The 15,558-nt window shown below is 33.8% G+C and overlaps 1 protein-coding gene across 1 annotated transcript; it reads left to right on the forward strand.

The window, feature by feature from the left end:
• Window positions 1-84: 84 nt before the first annotated feature.
• On the forward strand, window positions 85-15,450 carry LOC137929014 (U-scoloptoxin(01)-Cw1a-like). Its single transcript, XM_068772029.1, has 4 exons — window positions 85-171; window positions 11,400-11,606; window positions 13,400-13,542; window positions 15,360-15,450. The coding sequence occupies exons 1-4, from the start codon at window positions 85-87 to the stop codon at window positions 15,448-15,450; spliced, it is 528 nt and encodes a 175-aa protein (XP_068628130.1).
• Window positions 15,451-15,558: the final 108 nt, after the last annotated feature.

Genomic DNA, 15,558 nt, shown 5'->3' on the forward strand with positions numbered 1-15,558 from the left:
AGTGGTAGATGTTTGATCTGAACAGTACCATTTGGCTATCGGCACAGTGTAGTGTTCTACCAGTAAATACAGATTAATATCAAGATGTGTGGGGAAATGGGCAAGGCGGTGTTGAGGGCTCTGACCGGAGCATTACTCTGTGGCCTCGTATCCGATGCCGCGTATTTACAAGTAAGTTAATTTTGAATTTTAATAATTATATTAAATCATTTTATATAATTATGTGTATTTACTATACAATATCAATTAAATATGTCTTTTAGATTTATTAACTTTAAAAAAAATTCTACTTAATTATTTATTTTAAAACATTTAATTGTATGTATATATGAAGTATTTTAATACAAACCTGTAAATAAATGCTTTGCAAGTCGTAATATTTTTTATATTTTTCAATACCAAAAACATCGAGAAGCATATCTAGTAAAAAACAGTTGTAAATAAAAATTAAACAAAACTATCAACAACTTTATCATTAACCGTCGATTCTATTTTTTTAATAACCAAATACATTCAATAATCATTTGGAAGTAGTCGCCTTTCGTGATAAAACCGCCCTTTGTACTTATTTTTTTGCCTCTATGATTTTATATATTTTAATATCCTGTTAATATAATGTAAAGAATCATCATATCTACCCATAGATACCCACTTCAAGGCATATGCCTCTAACCAAAATTCTACCGATGACAGATCTTGCACTGCCCGTAGCCAGTAATTTTACTATTAAAAATATACGAAACACTCTCGTACTAAACATTTACAAAGGTATAAGAAAGAAAGTAAAGCGTTCTTGTATCAAAGGTTTTTTTTCTTTCCGATAACACCGTGACCCTCCATATCTCCCCAGAACGTATCGCACGGGTAGAATGCAATTTTCGGTACTCTTTTTTTTTCGTACGACGATGTATTTACGGTGGGTTTATATCGCTAACTATTGATTTATGACTACGATATGGTCTTTGTAGTCTGCCAAACAGTTTATTTATTAATTTTATATTCTTTGTTTTTCATATAAATAAAAAAACGCATGGATGTATGAATAATCATTTATTAAGCAGCAGCGATAAAGTACTTAGACATGCGATCATTGGTCGCGAGTTCGATTCCCGGGATACAATTTTATAAAATTCACACTTTCTGCGTCTTTCGCGTGCCTGTTAAGCATGGTGATTATGGTAAATACATCTCTTCAAAGATATCTTTAGAGGAGACATATGCATGGCAATGAGTGTCCTATTATACGAGGCAATTTATAAAATACAGCCGAAGTACATACAACAGAAATACAGTAGAAGAATTATAAGTCGACGTGTACATACATATATTTAAATGCATACTTTTATTTATACACAATAATAAATCAACATGGGTAAGCTCGTGAAGAATTAATTAATCGATATATAATCAAAGCAACACATCTCAACCATTTTCTTAGCTACGAATTGATAGTGATTTCTCCCGTCTTATATTTACTGGTAAAGCGTTTTAGAACCAAACATTCTATATGGTAAAAACTAGGGCATTTACTACTACTGCTAAAACTACTTTTATAAAAACTATTCATTTCTTATCACGCACACATATACACGATATCAATACACACTTATGACGACCTTAGAACTTTCTTATTGAACTCATCTCAGGGTTTCCACAACTCACACATTCACTAGATCGCTCAGAATACGGCAAGCACAGGTCTTAAAAACACTTGAGGCGGACGATGGTTCGACGTAGTCTCGAACCATCGTAATAGCACCACGAGGGTTTCGGGGGTAGCGTATACACGCATACCCCGGGACGGGCTATCGAAAATAGCACGGTGCGAAGGAAAACCGCGTGGCGATCCCTGACCGGGAGATACCGCGGTCCCCCGTGAAGCGCAGAGGGCGACCATTGGGGGATGTTTTAGTGGGTAGGAATCCCACATACCCCTGTCCTCTCCCCAGAGGCAGGGCATCGTCAACACCGAAAGATTTCTCCCACCGAACCATAAAAAAGGTCTTAAAAAGACTCCCCCCGCTCATACGAGTAAGATGCATCAAAATCAAGTAGAAAACTGTTCACAAACCGTCTCGCTTCTGAAGACAGCCGATCCCGCCTTCGCCACACTAGGGTGATCCGAGGTAGAACTCTCATCCCACCTTTGACCTCCGAATCCTCCTCGCTTACATCATACATTTACACACATTAAACTATACATACATGCGTATAATCTACCTTCGGGCGAACATCATGGTTCGAGTCGTGAAATTGGGATAGTCTGATTTTGTTGAGTGCGTGGACCGTTCATTTCTGCAATTCAGCTCCGATGAAGCTGCAAAAGCTTCGTTTCATTTAACGTACGACATATATACTTATTTACAACCATACAAAGTCCTATGATTTTATATATTAAGCATATATTTAATGATATAGTTATACCTGCCAGAGTAGTAATCGATTTAATATGGATAAAAAAGATCAGTGTTTCCTAACACAAGTATTGCAAAAAAACGGCCGAACTTGTTGATATTCATGATCTATTTGGTTGGCGAAATAATCGATATATTTTGCATTTTGTGTTTTTACCACCTATGAATAGATTAATAGGCAATTAGGAATATATCTCAATGTCGATCCAATGAGTCAGCGCGGTTCTTCGCATTTTATTTATTTATAGCTCATTTCTAGAATTTTCGAAAATATAATTTATGAAAAATTAAATTACTTATTGTTTACTATCTATTCCTACAGATTTTCGACAGCCAGAATTTACTCTACTGTCGCATTTCAATAAAAAAGTAATGTAAAATATTTCAGAGTGTACTTTATATGAAATTATTCGAAATAGGCCTAAAAGCTATATAGCTTTTTGCTTACCAGTAAGCTATATAAATTAATTTTATGTTTTACAAATAGTATTAAAACGGTCTATAGCATTACTAAATAATTGCTTAATAATGTGGTTATAATTAAAATATAATCTTTACAATTATCGAATTTAATTTGTTTGGTTGTCGGTTAAAACAAGGCCTAGAATGTTGGAAAATCGAGTCGAATTAAACATTTCCCGCTAATTCACTTCCAACTATAATTATCTGCTAATTTAATATTAGATTGTTATTGTTTAATCAACATCAACGTTTCCGCTATAGCAAGCCCACTTTTGACTATCAATATATTTGCGATATATAACTTGCATTGTGCAGTTGGTAAAGGCCTGTATCCAAAAGTTCCAGCGACCTCAACAAGGTCTTCTGTTTATGTTACCATATGTACGTTCTTCGTTGTCATTACGGATCCGTGATCTGTCTTTCAGAAACTTAACGCCCCATTGTTCCTCCAATACGATGCAATAAAAATAGACGGCTCCTTGCATACAAGTTCAATTTACTAGGTAATATTTTACACAAAGGCATTATAATCACTAAAATAAATAATCATAATGCCATAGAATATTTAATTAGATTTTTAAATTTATTTCACGATACTTCAGAGGCTTCACATGGGAATATATTGTAAAACTTTAGAACATATGTATATATATATATACATATATATATATATATATAAAGCCTTTGAGATTATTCGGTCAATCTACTAAGGTTTTTTGCTGTGACGTATGGTTATTGTAACCCTGAAAATGATCCTTAACTGCGTTTTATAAGAGCTTGAATTCTACCTCAGGTGTCCCAAATCAGACCATTATGAAATTACCTTATCAGATTTTTTTTTATGGCCCCGCTATTGGAGGCCTCTCGTACCCCTAATTAGTTGGGATCAGGGTCTTTGTTTACAAATAGGTTTTTCATATTTTTCATCTTTATTCTTCACTCACTGTCATACTTCTCAATTTATTTTATTCTTACCTTATTTCCATCATAATATCTTTCACTTTGTTCTTTCATTCCTTCTTGCTTTCATCGCCTTTCTTCCATCATCTTATTACTCTTAGGTGGCTAGGTACATTTTTTTTCCTTATCAGATTAAAAGCCGTGTAGGTAGACGCTCTTGTTCCCGAAACGCCCACATTTACTTCGATAATGTGAAGCATTAAAATGACGAAATAAACTGTCGCTATTTGATCCTCTAGAGGTTGTAATGTCTCGGGGTAAGTCAAGTCTGCTTGATCTAAATTGGTCATCATAAATAAACTCAAGAGAGACAAGTCCATTTCTAAATTAAGATAATGTTATGTTTATGTACTTATTTTAATTATTAATCATAGATACATAGTGCATTTAACTACAGAGGAATTTTAAAAGTCCTTGTTTATGTCATTAGAAATAATCCTTTCTTGTAATTAATACAAACGACTTTTGAAAAAAAAATTGTTTGAGCTCTTCCTTTAGCAATTTGAATTTTAATTTGACGTTAAAAAAAAGAGAACAATATTTTTTAGCTTCCTGTTTCACGAAATCACTCCGCACAAAGAGACCGTCGTAGTCGGTATAAAGATAACGGAGCAGACGAAATAAGAGCATCCGCCGACAGATCAAACGACGCACTCAATGAAGACGAGAGAAAAAAGAAATGCTAGCGGAAATAAGGAACACCTCGTCCGAGGTGCGAATTCGCGGGATTACTACAGAATACCAATTTGGCGCCACGGCGGAGTTTCAAACAATTTCCACTTTAAGGAGCGTTGATCAAAGAAATAAAACTAAAAAACAGACCTCCGACGTCGGAATGAAAGTAAATTTAACCAACGGTAATTCGCCTTTGAAGGGCTCGGGGGAAACTCTGAGAAGGGAAAATTGCGAAAGTTAGTGTTCCCTTATGAGGGCGCGAGTTATTGCTACTAGATATTTTAAGGTCGCAAACGGCTCGCACTTTTATTGCAATAACTTTGGACTAAACGCCAATTACACCGGAACTTTGAAACGCTGGTAGTCATAATTTTTTTTGGAGTTTAAACGATATAGGTTTTACCGGATATCGGCTATAAATCTACTTGACCCATTCATTGAGAATTTAACATTTATCTTTATTTTCGCTCCCAGTCTTTCTGTCTTTATTTGTTAAAAGTTTCAGTAAATCGGTGCCTTTCGATTTGGGTCCTCTAAATACCTTGTCAAAAAAAAACTTTTTAAAATGGTGGTAAGTAAATATAGCACATGCATATGTTGTGCCGATCAACACAATGTCGATAAATTAATCGCGCGATCATTATATCTCTTTTTTCTTCTTTTTCTTTTCAGACAATAGGACGTTATTTCGGAGAACACTAATGGAAAATAGAATTCTTTATTTAAATAGTTCTTTTAGTACTACCTGGCAAAGTTTCAGCGACTAGATAATGGTGCGCAACTAATACTATTTAGCAGTAATAAATGCATGTTAATATAGCCTTTAGACGCCTACTGCTTGGCATAGGCCTTCCCCAAATATAACAACGATGGCACACGCTGCCGACATCCGGCGACTTCCCACGATCTAGCCAGGCCTATGCCTTGCAGTGGATTTCCATCGGATGAAAAGAAGAATAGGAAGAAGAAAATGTTCTCGTCGACATATATAGATGACAAGTCGACACCCACACAATTTAAAGAAAAACTTTATTAAAAGTCAAAGGAACATTTAAGAAAAGGACTAATATATAGCTACTTCCGCTATGTAGCAGTAGTCGTGCAATAAAGTGCACCGCCCGCAAGCCCGCTAATAAATGCGCATGCGGCAAACAATGCGAATTACACAACTACCACCGTTAAATCACTCAACACGCGTTTCACCCCTCTACGGGGCATCCTCAGGAATATTGTTACGCTGATTAGTGTCAAACATCGCGTGAGCTCAGTCCGTCACCGCTTTCCGCAAAGGAACATTTGCTTATAACAATAAAAGAAATGTGAAAATATACACAAAAGGTGAAACAGACGTGAAAGAGTTCTTTTTCACATTTAAGTGAATTGCTGTTAGCTCTAGTGGATTTCACAGCTTTAGCTGAATAGGCTCGCAAATAAGGAAAACAATGGAGAGGCTTCTCAAATATATTTACCAAAAAAAATATTAATTTACTCTTTAATGCAGTAAGAACATGTAAACGCTTATCTGTTCTTTGTTTCTATCCTGCTTACATAAATCATGCTTTTTATTTTGCGAAAGAAAAATTGTTTTTATTTCAGCAAGCAGTCTAAAATCATATGTAATAATGATTAAAAAATTTATTATGACTAGTGTATTATTCCACAAATTTTATATTAGATATATTAAAACTATTATAATAATACTATAAGTATGAATAGTAAAATTTAAAACAAGTTTAAAACAAATTTAAGAAAAAAATCAAAAAATGTTTACCACTCCATATATTTACAAACCTGCTTCCTAAACTAAGAAAAACTTTATTACTAGGACAAAAGTTATCTTCTATACGATTTACAATATTATGTGCTTATCTAAAAAATCCTAGACAGCAAAAAAGACAACACTATCCAGATAATTAAACTCTATTACACTATATATTGTGTATAAGTTCGAAAGACCCTATATAGCCTGCAGAACAAATGATTGTTGGGGCCTTCAAATTCTCGTTTTTGCCGGCCCTCCTGTAATTCATTAGCTCTCTAGCCCATGTCCATCAGTGGACATCATACGACCAAAATGATACATTACACTCTTGTTTGTATTAGTGTTTCTGTATGTGTGATAAAAATTCTTAACGACACATTTCTTAATAAACTATTTTTATAATATATTTTTTATAATAAACTATTTAAACCGAAAGATATAGTGCTATCTGTACTATGTCATTTTCCACGAATACTTGATAGAATTACAATATAATATTTAAACGTATATCTGAGAGAGGTACTCTAGCGGTAGAGAATTGAGACTTGCGTTTGAAAATCGCGAGTACAATTCCAAGGTTCCACTCTTATATAATTCACACTTTATGCATTAATTTTATGGGATTGCCACTACTAACAAAACAAGTTTTTAGAGCATGAGAAGTAACATCCTCTTTATACCATGATACTAAACTATGATTGCTATGTCGCCTGCTAAGTTGCCTGCTAAGTCACCTGCTAAGTGTGGCTATTATAGTTTTTCCAAACATATATATCTTTACCTATAGTGGGCATCTATGGGCTGAAAAGACGACGATGTCTTATAAATATTAAATCTAGTTTTATCCAGTTTATTCTAATTTAGTTTATTTAGATTCAAAGACATTTATTGAAAAGAAAAGCAATAAAAATAGCTTCTATTAGCATAAGCAAATCCCTTTTTAATATACATAATTTAAATAAACCACATATAAGTCTGATATTTAAAATGTTACACCGTTAAAATTCTAATTTTTCTTATACCATATTATACAGGATGATTAGTTAAAAGTGTAAAAGCTTTCAAGGGGTGAATGTACAGCTCATTTGACTTCTTACTGTCACTGTTCTTACTGCTTTAGCGTTTTTACACTTATTTCCGATCATCCTGTGTGAAGTAAATCACATTGAAATATATCACACTAATTTTTTTTCTACTCTAATATGATAGACTAATTACTTCTAGTTTAAGTCTACAGAGGAAGATTGTAAATAATAATTATTATTAATATTTCGTAATTATAATTTTAGAAAAGCCTTTTCTTTCTATATTAGTACTAGCTGATCCCGCAAACGTTGTTTTGCAAAAAAAATTAAAGTTTTTAATTAACAAATGTAAGATAAGGGTTGATCGTAGAGGGGTGAAAATTTAGGTTTGTGTGTATTTTTGTATGCTGTATCATAATAAAATAAAAACCCAAAAAATTGTCTAAATAATTAAAAAAAATTTAGGGGTGGACCACCCTTATCACATAGGGGTATGGAAAATAGATAGTAGCCGATTCTCAGACATACTGAATACGCATGTAAAATTTGGTAAAAATCGGTCAAGCCGTTTCGGAGGAGTTCAAGTTCGCCGTGACACGAGAATTTTATATATTAGATTACGTTGTTTAGTTCTTAAAATAATTGATTTTTAGATACGTTAATTGACAATAAATATGCCACACATTGACTGTTTTAAAGCTTTCACACCTAAAATCTAACGCTATGTATTTCTTTTTCTTTTTATTTTCTAATTATTAAGTAAAGAAATACAAGCCAATATAAAATAGATATAATTTAAATGTCAAAGTTGCACAACTAGGAGAGTAGTTTTAGTACATTCTCTTGTCTGATCTTACGATTAAGAAACCCGAGTCACTCATTACCCCTACCACGGTACTTTCGAGTGACTTCGCAAGCGCCGGTCGGCCGTGACAAGACGTTGCCCCTCTCACTGGCGACGCCTAGTAGCACCGGCCTCAATGTATCTAGCTCGTAAATCTAGGGTACGCTCAAACGGAACTACCTTTTCGTATACGTTCACGTATTAATGTGATACGTTACCAAGCAGATTTAAAATAAAACAGCTGTGGCATAGTATCGGTACAGTCGCTAACAACATTTTTTTAATCATAATAATGTACTGTGGGTACAATCGCTAACAACTTATTTTAATCATAATATTTTAAGCAAGTTTTTCTTCCAAATTGTTGTACAATTTTGCATTTATTTTTTTTTAACAATTTGTATATTCTTAATTCTTATTTATTTTCCTACCTCTTCTATCGAACTTACACTCTCTATCGTTCTTATTTATTATTTTAATCATTCTTGTTATTTTATTTATTGCTTTTTATTGTTTGTCCTGTTACCTATTTGTATAAATCTATGTATATAACTTTATATATGGTTGTTTAAAAGAAAACTGTAAAAGAATCTGTTTACTTTCAACTTGTGCCATTAATAAGTTACTATTTTGCGTATCACTATATAATGTTTTACAATACATGATTACCATCATTATTTTGGCAGTACGATGACCACTTTTGGACATAGGACACCAATATTTGCAGTAGGATTGGTAGGATTATAACTTGTAATTTAGGTAGGCTTTAAAATACGCTCCCGTTTTCTAAGTTTAATGTTAAAAAATGTTTAATGATATTAACTAAATTTATTATTTATATTAGAGAGACCGGAATGTAATGTCGCTTTATTAAGTTAAATTCACACAATGACATTTTTAACAAATTTTTATTTCTAATCAACAATATATTCACCTTCGTTATCAAAATTTTTTTGCCATCTAGTATACAACGTGTTCCGAGTACGTAATGAGGTACCAAATGACAAGTATCGCTATGCGCAGAAACGACATTACTTTCCGGTTCCCCTAATATAATGTTCTTGGTGAGTTGAACTTTGAACCTACTTATCTGGGCATTTGTGACTTGAAAAAACTATCAACTGTTTCGTTATAAATTAATTCAATCACCTACCTAATCATTCTTAAACGGTACACGCGTTATCTTTTCGATCTGATCGAAAAAAATTTTCAAGGTTTTCCTCTCAAACATTGCTAGTTTGGTTTCGTCTTTCTCTATTCGCAGATGAGCGCGTATTTTATTTATTCATATATTTAATTTCTATTCTTCAATGAAATGAAATGAGTACCGTGATTTGTATAATCCGTGTCTATACCCAACACAAATGTAGCCTAGACCGAAGAAATATTATTTACAAATATTTTTTTAACTAAACTTAATGATTTCATAAAAAAAATATATTATTTATGCTTTTATATAATCACGATTGCAATTTGTTATTAGATAATTTAATAGAGGATTAATTTTAAATGATTTGTTCTTTACTTTCACATATATACATAACAATACATTTTATTATTTATTACTTACAACAAATGACAGAGTAATTTTTTTTCCTTAAAGTTAAGTGAAGATGTCATGCAAATCTAGTTAACGTATGGAGTAGTTTTTACATTTGCTGGTGTATGTTATATATGCCATATGTTTGTTATTGTCATGTTTATGTTATATATGTCATATATTTATCTTAAGTAAGAAAAGGACCAATATTTAGCCACTTCCGCACATGCAGTGGTAGTCGTGCAATAAAATGCACCGCCCGCCAGCCCGCTGATAAATGCGTATGCGGCAAACAATGCGAATCACACTGTCAACTGTTAAAGACTCTATGTTTGGCACTAATCGGTGTAACATAACTCCTGAAGATGCCCCGTGGAGGGGTGAAACACGTGTTGAGTAATTTGACATTGTTTGCCGCATACGCATTTATCAGCGGGCTGACGGGCGGTGCATTTTATTGCACGACTACCACTGCATGTGCGGAAGTGGCTAAATATTGGTCCTTTTCTTACTTAGGATGGACTTCCGCGAGGTAACGCCTGATTCCATTAAATATATTTATCTGTTTTAGTATATTTTATAGTGCTTTAAAAATGATAATAAAAATTATGTGTGTTTTAAGTATCTAAAGTTTTGTTCATAAAACATGTAGCATAATTACAATAATGTCTTTTATGAAAATATTAAAATGAATGAAATTGTACTTTAACCGACGTCATTGCCACACACAGTGGCCCGCTAATGAGTTCGTTACGTGTTATTAACTCAAAGCAAAACTGGAACTGAGTCAAGGTTGACCGCAACTTATATAAGCACTTTCGCTGTGTACGGTGCTTTTCCTTTTGTAAATATGAAATATTACAATCTCCCGTATCATGAAAGAGACTTTTTATTTAATATTGTAGTTAACTAGATGGACTATTAAATTACTGAACACATCACCGCGCTATAATTAAATAATGTTACATACATTATTATATTGTTTGGTCGTAGGATTATCTGGTATAAGAGTTTCTGCGGATTCTTTCAGCGCTATGATGTTTTCACAGAAATATCTCAATCCATTTCCTGGAATACATATCTCCGTAAATACCTTGCAATACCCACCATTGTTTGCATTAAGATATACGTCAAACTTGCACCAATTAAAATCCCAACTGTATCCCTCCGTCACAAATCCTAACCCCTTTATAGAATGCCCACGCAAATCTGACTTTAGAAACAAAAATCTGATCTCGACCCAACTAAATGTGCACCCAACTCGTGTACACCTTACATTCATGGCCTTACATCTTGACTCGGTCAAGAGACTTCTCCAAAACCATCACTATGGAACCAAGGAGACAAAGAGAGTTAGTGCTTATAAGTACTAGATTTGCCCAGCCTATAATAGTGAATCTTGTCTTTGATATGAGTCCGCTTACTCACGGAAGACTTGCCTCACTCCATAGTCCTCTATATCGGCACCGCCCCATCGATAACTTTGATAGACGTTCCTACCTCGATTCCGTAGCCCTCTTGCTCATTAAATTGGCTCGTGTCCACTTACATCAGCCACTTTGGACCTTCCGTACGCTTTCGTCTGCTTATATAGGCTTATAGTGGCTTCATAGTAGATGACCAGATTGACACTAATATACTCAGCGATGCAACAGTGTTAGCCTAAGTTAATACGAGAGTGATACAAACAATGCTAACTACAGATAATTTATTACAGAACTATGACACGTATCCAGTGCAATACGAACAAGCGGTATACCGAAAACCTTTGAGGGAGCACGAGAAACCGCAGGACCTTCGCAACGTGCCCGGTGTCCCAGGCGTGGACTATCCTATTTACCATGCAGTGCCCGACACAAGTTTCTCTTGCAATCACGTGCCAGTACACCCAGGAATGTATGCCAACGTTGAAACAGGATGCCAGGTAACCATTCATTAATTATAGTCACTAAATTTACATGAGACATGGTTTACATAAGTTCATTCATGTTATGTTATGTTTATGTACATGAATCTATTGCCTATACATTTTATATATTTATATTAGTTTGGGTACGTTTGTAATATTGATCTAGTTGATTTTCTTCCTATTCAAATACCTTGTAGAAGCTGATTAATCTTATAGATAAAACATAGTAGTTCAGTTTTTTTCGAAATGAAACATAAAATCGTTACACTTCACATACTAAGATGTTTTACGTTTAGAAACGAAACGGTTTCTAATCATAGTATAAAGTATGCTCCATTTAATCATCACCATCATCATCATATCAGCTGTAAAATGTTCACTGCTGCACTTAAGCCTTTCCCAAAGGTTTCCAGAGCGGTTAGACGCAGCCTGCATGCAGCCTCTTCTGACGACTTTAACGTATTTTCCAACTTTTTTCTGCACTGCCCCTCCATAGCCTTTGTAAAATTATTACCCCTCCCCCCTGTAACATACATATTTTTTGCCCACCTGTGGGGCGTGGGCTCGACGCTAAGAAACTCTGGTCTACCTTGTAGGTTTAAGTTTTACGATACGCTTGCCAATCCGTGATCTTCACTCCAGAAACTAAATGCCTCTGCAGCACGCTATGTGACTTGCCTACTGCCACTATAACCTTTTAATTCGCTGGGCTATATTGGCTACATTCGTTTGTCTACGAGTCTTCTTCTTCCTGATGAATAAGCGATAATTATATAATGCTACGAAAAATAAATCTAAATATATAAAACATGTAAATAACGAGTAATACTCGATTAAATCTAAAGAGTCTTTATATTTTTACTCGACCGATTTCCATCAAAATTCTATTTACAAAACGTTCCAAAATAAATTAATACGCCTCTTTAGAAATATATTCATTACAAATAAATATTTTAATGGAGAATTCGCAAGCCGCTTAATTTCTTCGGGCCATGAATAACTTGAAATTGAATAACTTAAAGTCATTTTACCTGAGGCGTGACTTACCTACAGTCTATTACAGCTTGGTAATCCTAAATTACAACTTGGAAGGCTTTATTTAAATACAATTTGTTAATTTCAAAACCAAACGTTTCGGAAAGTAGATTCTGTTTTTGGTTTCACGAATTCAATAAAGTTTATTTATTAATAAATAATTGAAAACCATTCGTAAGCAATGAAATGATAAATAGGAGTTGCGATGGTTTATTGATTGGGGAATGCGAATAAAACATTAAGATTACGTATTCAATTTTGAGCAGAAATTTTGAGCAAGTTTCAATACATGTAATATGTACTAAAATGCAGTGTCGTTTAAATAGAGTCTTGTGTTATTTCTTTGCAGATAGTCAAATTAATTTAAAAATAATATAATTTGGTGAGGATGCGCACTAATTTTATCGTAATCGTGTCGTAAAGAATTATAACAAGTATATAATAGGATGCCCTACAAATTATAAAGAATTAGTATTAAAAAAATGACAATATTTGTTAAAACGAACATAAATACAAAATTTTACAAGGTACATGCTTGATGTTTTTCAACGAATTCTGATTCAATGTTCAGTAAGTAATTAAAACATTCATATTTCTGTTTGTCAGCTCGACTCTCTCCACTTTACTATATTAATATAATAAATAATAACCAACACGTATGAATATTGAAAAAATACAAAAATATATGTATACAAAAAAAACTTATAAGTTGTTAAATAAGTATATTTATATACATACATACATTTAGATGTTATTCATTTGTCTTTGACCAGGCCTACCACGTCTGCCACGACGGCCGTGAAGGTCACCAGGGCGCTGCCTTTCTGTGCACCAACGGGACCCTCTTCGATCAAACCAAATTCGCCTGCGACTGGTGGTACAACGTAGACTGTTCTCAAGCCATTGAACACTACAAGTAAGTCTTAAGAATTGTCAATTCAGTATATATTTTTCTTACGATGCTTTGGGCTCAGTATTTAATTTTACAAGAAGGTTGAAATTCTCTTGAATTATGCCTCTAAGACTAACTAAAAAATCTATGTAAGAAAAGGACCAATATTTAGCCACTTCCGCACATGCAGTGGTAGTCGTGCAACAAAGTTCACCGTCCGCCAGCCCGCTGATAAATGCGTATGCGGCAAACAATGCAAATTACACAACTGCCATCGTTAAATCACTCAACACGTGTTTTACCCTTCCACGGGGCATCTTCAGGAGTTATGTTACACCGATTAGTGCCAAACACAGAGCACTAGAGTGGCACGACTACCACTGCATGTGCAGAAGTGGCTAAATATTGGTCCTTTTCTTACTAAGGATGGACTTCCGCTAGGTAACACCTGATTCCATTAAATAAAAAATCTATATAAAGCCTTAATAATTTTTAAATGGTAAAGTTCTAAAATGAAATACTGTACTACTGTGTTAATAATATTGTGAAATTTATCATAAAAAAACCGTCCAGCTTATGTAGGTTCTTCTCAGATCTAATTGCGTTTTAATACTTCTAAACTTTTAGTTGAAGAATATCATTATAAGAAAGCTTAATTTGATTCTGGTTTCTATCGAACAGCCACTTGTGTAACTTAAATTAAGGTTTTCTATAATGACATCCATTAACCTAAAAACACGTTATCCAAATATATATTGTTGTTAAAAAGTCTTAGTTGAAAAACCAAATACGTCATGTTTTAACCGGTAAAGACGATCGGTAAATAAAAAAGGTAATAACATAGAAAATTTTAAACAAAACTGTGATAATGTTACTAACTGTAGACTAGCGAAGATGAGGGAAGAAAGGTGAAGGCCGGAAGACGATTTGAATGTTAAAGATAAGTTTGTGAAAGATAAAAAGAGAAAGTGAAATAAAACAATAATATTAAAAATACCTTACCCGATTTATAATGATCCTACCAGGGCAGGGCGAATTTACAAAAAAAAAACAGCAAAGACGGCGACAAGTCGACCAAGAAGCTCTAACCCTATGTAAAGGTCTAATCATTGACCGAAGCATGCCACTACAGAGATTATGACAGATGACATAATATAGTACGCTATAGATATTCCAAAAGGAGTTTATTCATTTATTTACTTTATTGGAGATAAACAGTAGCAAAAGGCAGTAAGAAAGTACAAACTTAGAAGCTTAGAAATATAAAATTAGTTACAATTGTTACTTTATAACTATTTCACTAAGAACATTTAATGATTTAAAGTCAAACAATGACAAAACAAATATAAACATTACTAAACAGGGATCAAAGATGAATGCGCTGGGCATTATGCATATCACAACGCAATAATTACGAGTCACAGCAAGCCGTCACGTTCCAATGAGGTTTAAATTGTATTGTGTGTACTCAATAATTTCGAACGAAATTGTCTTTAAAAAGATAGGAGAGAGCACGAGAATATATCAATATAACTAATATATGAATTGTGGAGGTCTCACATTCTGTATAAGGGTGCACGTTTACCGATATTTGTCATAGCCGTTGAGAAAAAAGAGAGATCTAGAACGCGTTCTTGCTGCAGGAATTCGAAAATTTACCTCGGACAACAGTTCCGAATAGTTAACATTGCCACCACAAATATTTTTAATTGTAGCGGCGTCCATTAGAGAACGTCGATCCTTCAATAAGTTATCCTCAATAGTGAGAAATACTATCTATAGAAAGATAACATGAGTTAAATTTTGCTATTAAATCACTAATAATCAATATCACTTTTCAGACTAAACGCAGATCCGCTGAAGAATCCTTACGTCCCCAAACCGAAACCAGAAGATTTGGCCCAGGAAGGCGCCTATTACAAACATGACTAAAATAATCTTGTCATCGCGTACTTAAGAGATCAATTGGGACCACCAAGTGTTAAGTTATATTTAAGTTTGTCATCTAAATTATCATTTTAATATCTGAAACTTTTAATT

This window comes from Battus philenor, unplaced genomic scaffold (genome assembly GCF_028537555.1).
Source record: "Battus philenor isolate CCGP_79_NKW_IND1 unplaced genomic scaffold, ilBatPhil1.0.hap1 SCAF_4, whole genome shotgun sequence".
Classification (NCBI taxonomy): domain Eukaryota; kingdom Metazoa; phylum Arthropoda; class Insecta; order Lepidoptera; family Papilionidae; genus Battus; species Battus philenor.

Bases quoted from the DNA above. Each gene is read 5' to 3' on its own strand.
- LOC137929014 (XM_068772029.1), top strand. From the start codon at position 85: ATGTGTGGGGAAATGGGCAAGGCGGTGTTGAGGGCTCTGACCGGAGCA. The intron at 11,607-13,399 runs GTAACCATTCAT...GTCTTTGACCAG, and splicing joins ACGTTGAAACAGGATGCCAG to GCCTACCACGTCTGCCACGA. The intron at 13,543-15,359 runs GTAAGTCTTAAG...ATCACTTTTCAG, and splicing joins CAAGCCATTGAACACTACAA to ACTAAACGCAGATCCGCTGA.